This window comes from Otolemur garnettii, unplaced genomic scaffold (genome assembly GCF_000181295.1).
Source record: "Otolemur garnettii isolate 467f Iridium unplaced genomic scaffold, OtoGar3 scaffold00050, whole genome shotgun sequence".
Lineage (NCBI taxonomy): Eukaryota > Metazoa > Chordata > Mammalia > Primates > Galagidae > Otolemur > Otolemur garnettii.
In genome coordinates, this window is record NW_003852445.1 from 7,031,108 (window position 1) to 7,042,908 (window position 11,801).

The following is an 11,801-nucleotide window of genomic DNA, read 5'->3' on the forward strand; positions in this document are numbered from 1 at the left end:
CAGTGAGGGTGCTGGCCACATACACGGGGCTGGTGGGTTTAAACCTGTCCTGAGCCTGCCAAACAACAATGACAACTGTAGCAAAAAAATAGCCAGGCATTGTGGCGGTCACCTGTAGTCCCAGCTACTTGGGAGGCTGAGGCAAGAGAATTGCTTGCACCCAAGATATTGAGGTTGCTGTGAGCTATGATGCCACAGAACTCTACTGAGGGTGACAAAGTGTGACTCTTTCTAAAAAATGTTTAAAAAGTTTAAAAGGAAGGAAAAAACAAACAGAAAATATAAACTACAGGAATGGAAGTCACACACACAAAATTTACATACTAGTCTAGACCAAAAAAAAAGGCAGAAAGAAAATAAATGGAAGCCAGTTATTACCCTATAATAATCGACCACTCATCCACAAATATTTACTGAGCACCCGCTGATGCCAGGAGAACTCCCATGGACTTGTCCCTTGGAACATAAAGGTGACTAAGAGAGCCACCTTGGTCATTGCATTCTAAGTGCATAGTTCACTGGGACCAGGAGACATTAGAAGTAAGGATCCAAGAAGATGGGAGATTTTGAAGCAGTGGCACCTGATCTGTCTGCAGGGACTATGGGAGGCTACCATAGTCAAAACACACCCAGAAAGAAGTTTTGGCAGCAGTGGCCACAAAGGTCAAAGGGCACCAGAGTGCAGAGCAAGCTGGCATCCTGGCTTCCTTCCCACTTGCCTAGATCCTATCCCAAAAGTCTCCTTTTCTGTGTAATTTCCATTCCCAGCCTAGCTCCCTGAACTGGGAAGCACATTTAAGAACTTGTACCCAGGCTTGGCACCTGTGGCTCAAGCAGCTAAGGCGTCAGCCACATACACCTGAGCTGGCAGGTTCAAATCCAGCCCAGGCTGCTAAACAACAATGACAGCTGTAACCAAAAAATAGCCGGGCGTTGTGGCGGGCGCCTGTTGTCCCAGCTACTTGGGAGGTGGAGGCAGGAGACTCCCTTGAGCCCAGAAGTTGGAGGTTGCTATGAGCTGTGATGCCATGGCATTCTACCCAGGGTGAGAGCTTGAGGCTCTGTCTCAAAATTAATAAATAAATAAAAATAAAATAAAATAAAATATGACCCTCCTAAAAAAAAAAAGAGAGAGAACTTGTGCCCAGGGCTTGGCACTCAGGACAAAGATTCCAGTAGGTCCCTCATTAGAGTCACTATTTCCTCCTCCATTCTATCTGTTTTATAAGAGTCAGTGGGTTATCTAATGTGTATTAAGCACCCCATGCATGGCCTGGCATTCAGTAGGAAATCTACCTATTGTAGAGCTAGTCTCTGGGTGCTAAACAGACTTGTCAGGGTAGGGGACCCTTGCCTTGGTTCTGTGGCATCTCACTACATTCCAATCTGGCAATGGGTTGTTCCCTACTCCCCGTATCTTCTCCCCACTCACACACGCATGCACACTCTCACACACACATCCTGCTTCCAGCTGCTCTTTGCTCAGATAATGTTTAACCCCTCCTTATTGCTTCATAACCTCTGCCTGTGACCTTCCCAGGGCACATGGCCAACCCCAGCCCCTCCCTATCGCATACAAATACACCTGAGGACAGGCAGCACCTTAGACTTCCTGCCCCTGCTCTGCACTCTCAGGTAAGGACTTGGCTCTGGCTTTTGTTGCAGGGGTCCCTGTGTGTGAGTGTCTATATGTCATGGTCTCCTTGGGCATGTGTGTGGGTGCATATTGAATTGGTATCTGTGCCTCTGTGTCTTTGCATGGCTGTGCATGTGCATGCTTATCTGTCCATCTGCCCTGCCCCACTTGAGTTATAATTAGTTTACAGCCTCTTCCATGCCAGGCAGAGGGGGCTTAGCTGAGGGTTGAAGGGAATGTATTAGGTCCTTTCCCAAGCTACCAACTCGTGTCCTTCAGACACCTGGGCCTGAATTGCAGAGGTGTAGTCCAGCCATTGTCTCTGCTCCTTCTTACCCAGATCCTGACTGGCTCCAAGGTGCTTTTTTACCTCTCCCTCCCCCTAAGCCCTGCCCTATAGGTCTCTTCCAGCCTCATCACTCACTAAGGGAAAGGATAGGGGAGCAGAAGGACTATGGCTATGGAGCCCAGGCTGACCTCAGCTGAACATTTGTGGCACAAGCAGAAGCCAATGAAAATGAGTGGCTTAAAAGGTGCCAGGGGGCCATGTCTTGCAAGAGAATGGGGCCATCATATTTGGAGGGACTGCGTGCACTTGTACGCTCAGCAACCAGATGAGTACCAGAGGGCCATGTTTTTGTTTTTTTTGAGACAGAGCCTCAAGCTGTAGCCCTGGGTAGAGTGCCGTGGCATCACAGCTCACAGCAACCTCCAACTCCTGGGCTCAAGCGAGTCTCCTGCCTCAGCCTCCCAAGTAGCTGGGACCACAGGCGCCTGCCACAACCCATGGCCATTTTTTTTTTTTTTTTTTTTTGGTTGCAGCTGTCGTTGTTGTTTGGTGGGCCCGGGCTGGATTCGAACCCGCCACCTTAGGTGTATGTGGCTGGCACCTTAGCCACTTGAGCCACAGGCACCGAGCCATGGGCCATGTATTAAATATTTGGTCCTGATGACACATACTATACTCTGATCTACAGGTTAAAAAATGAACATACTATGTGGGCACTAGTTCCATTCTGGGGTTGTTCATTGTGACTTGCATGCCAGCCTCAAGCAAGGCAAGGCCAACCTTGGCACCAGGGCACCTCAACATCCTCCCCCTGAGGAAAGCAAGGCTTGTTGGTGATCCCAAGCTCACACTCCCTTCCAATACCGGGGGAGGAGATATGAACAAGCCTCTAGGACCCTGGAGGGCTTTCCGATCACTTGTGCTTCAGGGCAAAGATCATAGAGTGCCTTGGATCCCTCAGAGGCACCCACCCACTATCCCACCATCCCCTTCCCTGCTCTGAGTACACTAATCTTTCCAAGCCTCCCTCTCTCACACCTATGCCAGATGCTTACACAGAGACAAGAATCTTTAGGGATGGGGTACCATGACCTGGCACATGGCAGGCACACAAATGAATAATCAACATGATCGAAATGAATTGACACATGATTATGAAGCAGGGTGAGGCAGGGGACAGGTGTGAGAGTATGAAGTTCACAGCCAATGCAGGGTGCTCTCTTGTGTCTCTGTTTCCTCACCATGTGGGCGAACCCATTATGTACAGTCAACACCCACGCCTGGCACCTACAGTGCCAGCTTCATACTGGGTGCCACGCTAAGCCAAGGGAGCAGTTTTATGCCTTTTGTCCTTTGAAGGAGCTGTATGTGTGCATCCCTGGGAAGAAAGATTGCGATTTACTATATAGTAAACTAAAACGTTACTTGTTGAACACAGGTGTTCCTTGTGTCTCTCTCTGCTCTTGCCCATTAAGATGGATCCAGGTAAGCACTGTGGCTGGGAGACCGTGGGCTGGAAGAAGGAAGAGAGAGGGAAGGAGAATGGGGAAGGCACAAGCTATCAGTGAGCCATATCTACTACACACCAAAAGTGTGTGTATGTGTGTGTGTGTGTAAAGGTGGTGGGAGGGTACATAATGAAAACAAGCCCTTAAATTCTATAGAACATGTTATAGTTTGAGAAACATGTTCCCCATCCTCCTCGCTAAATCTTCAACCTCAGAAGTAACACAGGCAGGTGCTTCTACCATAGGACATGTGAGGCCTAGGGGAGCCAGGGGCATGCTCAGGGTAAGAGCATGGATGTATGGCTCAATTAGAGCCCAGAACCCAGCTGTCAGCAGTTGTGCCATGAGCTCACCTCAAAAGGAACAAAAGACCATCCTGCTGGACTTTATGAAATAAGCAGGTATGGGCGGCACCTATGGCTCAAAGGTGCCAGGTTCAAACCCAGCCCTGGCCAAAAACTGGAAAAAAAAAAAAATATATATATATATATATATGTGTGTGTGTGTGTGTGTGTATATATATATACATATATATATAGCAGGTAATTCCCACCACCACTGGAGCCTTTCTTAACATCCAAGGCAGCGGTTCTCAACCGGTGGGTCACAACCCACAGGAACTGTATTAAAGGCTTGCGGTTAGGAAGGTTGAGAACCACTGATCCAAGGCCTCTCGGGTAGGCTGTACAGAATGAGCCCACTACACCCACAGCTGTGGCCCAATCCACGTGGATTTCCTGGAGGAAGTTACCACAAGGTTAGGCTAGAGAGATTTCCACATGGCAGGAGGCATGCACCAAAGTCAAGTGCCGAGACTAGAAAGTCCTACACAGGCATCACCACACAGCTCTGACAGGCTGAGCAGAGGCTGAGATAAGTGGATGTGAGAAAGGGAGGGCAAACAGGGGTACTGGGGTGAAGCCATGAGGAAATGGAAGAATCAGGTTTTGCCTCTCTGGAAGGCCTCCCTAGTGTCATGGAGTTCAGCTGAGGTTGGGAGAGCAGAGAACTGACAGAGGGGGGACAAGAACCCACACCTCCTAATCGGCCCCAGTGCACCCAGAAAGACTCAGCCAGGATTGAGCACACGGGTATGCACAGCTAAACTCTGTATTCACTTTCACTATGTGCCTGTTGTTGAGTGAATGAAGGAAGGAGGGATTGTTGGGCGTAGAGGTGTGCGCACAAGCTCAGCACTAGGGAGTAGACATGTTTTTCACTGCTGACTAAAATGACCGATGCTGCCTCTTTATTTCCCTTCCTCTCCCACAGGTCGAAAGGTAGGAGAATTCCCCAACCCTCTCCCCCTTTTCCTCCCCACTGCCATGCCCTCCAGACCCCCAGCTCCTTCCTAGACCCTCAGGGAGTAGCCACCACTTCCTGCAAATGACAAGTAGGGAGCAGGCTCTGACACCAGCCCCCACAGGGCGGAGCGTCGCATCGGTCCTCCACCCCCTGCTGGCCGCAGCCTTCTGGCGTCCTTTCCTCTGTTTTCCCATCTGTCTCTCTTTCTTTCTCACATCCTCTCCCTGCCCCAGCAGCCCATCCTCTCTCCTGCTGCTTCCCCGCCTGTTCTAAGCTTCTCTGTGTTCCTGGCTACCTCCATACCCTGGCTGGGCCGCTGGCCTGTTCCCAAGCCCCAACCACTCTGCTCAGCTCCAAGGACCTGCCTCTGCCAGAGAAGGCAGGCTGCCCATCCTCCACCTCTTCCCTCCATTGGCTACTACCAGCAGACCCAGCTCCTACGCCTGGATCTTTGTCCCTCCCTCCCCCCAAACAAAGGAGCCATAGGAGGAGAGGCAGGTAGGAAGTGGCTGTTTCCAGGCATCTTGGAGGCCTGATAGGGCAGGGAATGCTCTAACAGGGCCACAGGAAAGCCTCCAACCCCAAAGCCTGCCTATTTCCAACTTGTACCGAGCCCTAATCAGGCCCTAAGAGGCAGAAGAAGGCTGGGAGTTATCCAACCCCTAGGTAGAAGTATATCTCCAACCCTGCTCCACAGGGCCCCAGCCCATAGTGCCCTAGTGCAGAAGCAAGACGGTATGTCTCTAAATGCAGTATACACCTTACATACACCCCTACACAGAGAACACACATATCCTCACCTTGTCACCTCGTCCCCTTGGTCTCCTCTCACCCTCCAGCTGTCCTCTTCCTCCTTCTCCGCTCCCACACAGCCCCTACCCAGCCTCCTGTCTCCCCTGCCCCAGGCCCTCAGTGAGCTCCTCTGCACCATCCCCCCCACCTCGACTTTCCTCCATGTTCAGTGAGCCTGCGGTTTCTAGTGTGGGAAAGCTTCTCATCACTCTGCAAAGCTTCCTGGGTGAGGGAAGGGAGGATATAAGATAATTCTGCTTCTTAGACAGGTAAGACAAACCAAGGTCCATGGAGTAGAAGTCATATCTCAGCTTGAGGAATAGAATCCAATAAAGTCTAGGTTGCTCCCTCTTTGTCTGCTTAGCACTCTGTCAGGCAAAGGCACAGGGCTAGGAACTTCACTTACTATCCCTGACACCTGGCCCTCGACCCCTTGCTTGCCCAGGAATCCTGAGCCCACCAGGGAAGTGGGGTGAGGGGGAGTTGATCTCAGGGAGTATTGGCACTGACCTCTGACTCTGACATCGATCATTTGCCTTTCTACAGGGGCACTGCCATGGTGGAGGACACGGTCATGGCCATGGCCCTGGGCACCATGGTGGGGGGCATCCTCCAGGTCACTGTGGGCCCCCTCCTGGCCCAGGACCCTGTGGGCCACCTCCAGGCCATGGCCCTGGGCCCTGTGGGCCACCTCCAGGCCACGGCCCAGGGCCCTGTGGGCCACCTCCAGGCCACGGCCCTGGGCCCTGTGGGCCACCTCCAGGCCACGGCCCAGGGCCCTGTGGGCCCCCTTCCTGCCATGGCCCATATCACTGAGGAATAAGAAAAGACACAATATGGATAGCCTGAGTGAATTGCCCTGCAGACCTGGCATGTGGACAGGAACCAAAATCTTTTTTTCCTAATAAACAGCCTCCTGGAGGCCATGTTATATTCTTAAATGAGCCAGGTCTTCCTTCACATACAACCTAATGATTAGAGGACCTGATTGTCTCTGAATTCTCTAGTTGTGAAACTAAGGCACTTAGCCTAGCATTCTCAGAAGCTTGGTTCAGTGGTCCTCACTGTATATGGCTGTAGAAGGTCACCTCTCCTTTCCTTTTCACTCCTGCCTCCTCTCATTATGGGGCCTCCAGTGTGACCTCATCACCTCTAACCCATCCTGTACACCCAGATCTAGTGGGTCTTCCAAGGTCCCAGCTTACATATCTCACTCTCTAGATCTGAAGCCTTTAATGACTCCTAACTGTCCAGATGGATTTCTCACCGTTCCCTGAAAATACATCAAACTTTCCAATTTCCTTAACTTTGTTTGCAAAGTTCCCTGACCTACAGCCCAGGTCAGGAATGCTTTCTCTCTCTCCTGCCTCCACATTTTCAAAGCCTACTCTGCCTTCCAACTCAGCTGAAGCTCCATCTCCATAAAGCCTTCCCCAAGGCCCATTAGAAAGAGAGAGGTCTCTTTGTACAGTGCCCCCTTGTTCACAGCGAGCTGCAGAGGCCCATCTCGTGGGCCTGACCATACTCTGCCCAGTGGGTATATATAGGCTGACCCTTTATCTCTCCCACCAAATTGTAAGCTATTCCGGGAAGACTCATCACTTCTACACCTCTAAATTCTCCCACCCCATCCCTTAAGACCTGTGCCCTTCATAGACTGGCATTGGCACACATTTTAGGGATATAGTTCAAACACTCCTGCGTTCTGACTCTCTCCCAGGGTCATACTTTCAGCCAATGTACCTACCTCCCTGCCCATGCAGCAAACCCTAAACATCCTGCTTGCTGTGAAAACCTTCCTACCTATCCGAATCCCACATCCTAGGCCTGCTCCACTCTCCTACCCGCAGGCTTCTCTCACTGCCAATATCTATTCTACTTTTGCCAGTCTTCTAATTATGTCCATCACTCTCAAGAAAATGTGCTCCATTTCCCCCTTTCTCACAGCTACTCTTGATGTGGGAGTCGGCAAGTGCCCTGGAGTGAGTGGCTATCGGTACCTCCCAGGCTGATGTGGGGGATAAGGGTGACTGTAAAGGAAACTGGCCCCCAGGGGTGATGGCTCACTCTGTAATCTCAGCACTGTGGAAGGCTGAGGGGGAAGGCTGAGGGCTTAGCTCAGGAGCTGGAGTACAGCCTGAGCAAGAGTCCTACCCTGTCTTACTAAAAATAAATTAGCTGGGCACGGTGGCAGGTACCTATACTCCTAGCAACTCAGAAGGCAGGGGCAAGAGAAGTTTGAGGTTGGCTGAGGCCATAGCGCTCTAGCCCAGGCGAGTAAGACTTTGTCTCCAAAAAAAAAAAAAAAAAAATGAACTGGAGATGGTCTGAGTGTCTCTCTTCCTCCACCATAAGCTGCACTTGAATAACACTGTTGGGCCTCCACATCTGAAGGGTGCGGACCCAGGTCCAGGTCCAAGTCCATACTGATGGGAAGAAAGACCCAATATGAGCAGATGCCTAGCCCCTCTAGGGAAGACAGGAGGGCGCTGAGCGGAGCCCAGAGAAATGTAGGACTAAAGTCATCCGACCTCTCCTCTGGACCTCTACGTCCAGCGCTGTAAAGTGCAGACGTAAAGATGCGCCCTTTCCAAATGAAGAGTCTACATTTCAATTTGTGAGATTCTGTGCCTGTGCATCTTTGGTCCCTCGAGGACCCCAGGAAGGATCAGACGGCCAGAATCCTAAGACCAGCTCTCAGACTCTACCAGGATGGTGGGGCCCACGCCCCTAAACCCGCAGTAATCAAGGCGGAGAGCCTCCAGCACAGCGCAGCGGCCCCGCAGCAAGCCTCAGTCCCCGCCCCTCGGCGCCGCGTCCATTGGCTGGGTTCCTCCTCGGCCCCGCCCAGCGACAGTCCCGCTTGCTGCAGACGCATGCGCAAGATCCTGACACCGCCGCCACCACCGCCACTGCCGCCGCGGCTTCAGCACCAGCGCCCGGACAGCGGCGCCGCCCACGGGCATGGACGGTGTTAGCAGCGGCAGCGGCGGCAACAGCGGTCCGGCTCCCGGCTCGGGTCCGGAAGGGGAGCAACAGCCCGACGGGGAGCTCTTGGCCCCAGATGGCAGTTCCCCGGAGAGGTAGGGCGGACTTCTACGCAGACCCAGCTCACCGACCCTCCTAGCCTCCCCACCCTAAGTATCCCCAGTAGCCTCCATATGTCACCCCATTAATTATCCCACTCCTCCCAGAGGCTCTTCCCCTGATCTCATGCTTGCGAACCCTCTCGCCACGCCCTCATCCTGCCGGGTCAGATTCCTGGGCCCTCAACACCCTTTAGTATCATCTCCCACCGCCCTTATCGTGTGGGGGACCTGCCCCAGCCACACTGTTCCTACATCTCCTCTAAGGTCTGCATTCCCTGCTCCTATAGTCTCCTGAGCCCCTCCCCCTAGGCCCTGCCCCTGCGTCTTCTCTGGAAGCGCCAAGCCCGCAGCAACCTCAGTCTGGGTTTCTGCGTGTCAGTGTGCAGGGGGGTGCGTGTGTACGTGAATTGGAGGCTTGCCAAGGCGGGTGTCATGGGGAAGGCTGGCACTCTGCAGCCACGTCAAGGACTGTCTTTGTCCGTCACTGTCAGTGGATTGCCTGCCCAGTATGGCCCCCAGCTGTGCATGTGCGTGTTCAAGTCACACATACGGCAGCCACTGGCACTCTCTGGAGATGCTAGGGTGGGAAGCGTCTGAGGCGCAGGCTGCTGATCTGTACCATCACTGAAGGAGCCCCAGACTGGTGAGACAGGATGGACACCTTCCTGCTGAGGGCCCAGATCTCGGTGCCTCTCTTCTCCCTTCCTCCACCATATGTGTGAGGGAACAGCCGGGCCAGGTAGCAATATGGCGTAGTGTCTGTGCCCTGCCTGGCTATGCTGCCCCCAGAATCCCTCCATTGACAGGACACTCCTACTCCTCTCTCCTGCCTGGACTGAAATAAAAGGCATTTTTGGTAGCAAAAAACAGAGATAGACACATTGTCTCCATACTGCCCCAGTTAAATTTAAATGTATATTCTGTACCTCAAAGGGAAGAGAAAGCCCCACAAGTGGAGAGAAATGTTTTCTTTCCTCTACTGTTAACACATCAGCCTAGATAGATTTAGCAATCTTTTAGTCTGAAAGGCACAAAGCCTCTTCAAGAGGGTGAGACAGGGGGTGGGTGTGTTCCCCAGGCCAGGGGCCTGCCTAGGACTATAGCTTAGCCAAAGAAGCCAGGCATGGAGCAGTAACAGGGTAGGGCCCGGGCTTGGGGTTAGAAGCATCCCTAGAAGGGGCCAGAGAGTCCTTTGCTATGTCAGATATCTTGCCAAGGGTCAGTCTTATCCTGTCTGCATGTTTCCCCTGTGCATAGGATCTACTTGCTGTCTTCTAGAAACTCTCTGGGACCTCCGGCCCCTCTCTGCACTTCCCCAGAGACATGGGGACTAATCAGGCATAGGGACTTGCCTATGCAATTCAAGGAAGAAACAAAAATATGCTTCTGTGAGCTAAGTTGCACAGTGGGGATAGATATACAATGAATAAGATTAAGACATACACATATACATGTATATACACACACAAACACACACACACATACTTACAGTCCTTTACAAATGCATTAACTACAGAGAAATTTGAAATAGTTAGTTCTTTTTGTTTTTGAAATTACCTTTTTATTTTCTTAGTGGTATGAGCTGCTTCCCTATCAGTCCTGGCCACTCTGTGGGATCACATGAACATCCATGTGGCTGTGTATCTGTGAGCTTAGGGGCATGGTTAATGTACATATACATTTGCCACTTACTAGGGTCCCAAGTTGGGGCTCTGTGTCTGGGAACCTGCCAGTCAGGCCAGGATTGCTGGATGTTGGCTTCTTCAGTGAAGCCTGTGTCACCACTTTCCATTCCCCTTGCCTGCCTGCTCCAGTCACTTGGCATATGGGCTCACAGGACCAGGCAGGCAGCCCAGGAAGTTACTCATCTTAGTCATGGCCATTGAACTGAGAGGGTGAGAATGATAACCCCTTGGGAAAGGGAGGCCTGGGAATACTTAACTCCTATTATTAATGGGTCTCCTGAGAGCAGAAGGTAGCAGAAGCTGGCAGAAGAAAGCTTTTAATTCTGAGAAGAGTTGAGTTTGGCTCTTCTCATGCGATGATTGAGACAAAGGCCTGGCTCTACCACAGTAGGAATGTGGAAGGTTTCAAATTATGTCAAATTGATGGTGGTGGGCAGTCAAGAAGGGTGACATTGAGAGCAGCTGATCCTAAGTCCCTGGAGAGGAAGAGCATGGGGCAAAGGGAAGGAGCTGGAACCAGGGAGACTGCAGTAGAAGCAAACCAGTGGTGGAGACTAGAACCTCTCCTGAACAGGAGCCAGCTAAGAAAAGGGATATAGCAAATTGATAAAGGAAGATTGTTCCCACTCTTCTCCAGCACCTCTTGGAATTCTGGCTTCACTCAATCTAAAAGAAACTGAGAATCCTAGTGGAGGCCTGGCTTCTAGGACAAGCACAGTGCTCTATTCCCTAAGGCCCTGGGCAGCTGGAACAGGCTCCTCACCTCTACCCAGGATGCCCCACTTTCATGATCCCTGCAAGGCAAGCCCTGCTCTAAAAAGAAAGACCAAGGCTGATGGATAATCTTCATGCCTTCAAGACCCAGAGCAGGCACAGAACACATGACAGATGCTTAAAAAAGACCTGCAGAATTAAAAACCTTAAAAAAGTAGATGTCTGGCTGGGTATGATAGCTCACATCTGTAATCCTAGCACTCTGGGAAGCCAAGGTGGGAGGATCACTTGAGCTTAGGAGTTCGAGACCAGCCTGAGCAAGAGTGAGACCCCAACTAAAAGTAGAAAAAAAATTATCTGGGTATTGTGGTGGGTACCTGTAGTCCCAGCTACTCAGGAGGCTGAGGCAGGAGGATCCCTTGAGCCCAGGAGTTTGAGGTTACTAGGCTGATACGATGGCACTCTACCCAGAGTAACAGAATGAGACTCTGTCTTAAAAAAAAAAAAAAAGATGTCCACACCTACACACATAACTCAGGGTTTTTATCCAGGTTCTCTTTGGCTCACAAGGTCTTTTGTCTGCCAGGACATTGGTCGCTTACATCATTAACTTTATGGTCATCTGAGGTCTTGCTTTAGAATAATTTTGGCCGACTCGGCGCCTGTAGCTCAACCGGCTAAGGCGCCAGTCACGTACACCTAAGGTGGCGGGTTCAAATCCAGCCCGGACCCGCCAAACAACAATGACGGCTGCAACCAAAAAATAGCCGGGTGTTGTGGCGG

The 11,801-nt window shown here is 51.5% G+C and overlaps 1 protein-coding gene and 1 long non-coding RNA gene across 2 annotated transcripts in view; both read left to right on the plus strand.

The window, feature by feature from the left end:
- The first annotated feature begins 3,360 nt into the window (after positions 1-3,360).
- Positions 3,361-6,145, plus strand: LOC111725917. The gene is made up of 3 exons (XR_002773859.1): positions 3,361-3,410; positions 4,706-4,713; positions 6,077-6,145. It is a non-coding gene; the product is annotated as an uncharacterized LOC111725917 (long non-coding RNA).
- A 2,283-nt stretch (positions 6,146-8,428) lies between these two features.
- Positions 8,429-11,801, plus strand: part of DISP2 (dispatched RND transporter family member 2) — a 15,464-nt gene continuing 12,091 nt past the window's right edge. Inside the window, exon 1 of the mRNA XM_003791717.2 lies at positions 8,429-8,613. Within this exon, the coding sequence (XP_003791765.1) occupies positions 8,495-8,613 (119 nt within the window). The 5' untranslated portion in view covers positions 8,429-8,494. The remainder of the gene's footprint in view (positions 8,614-11,801) is intronic.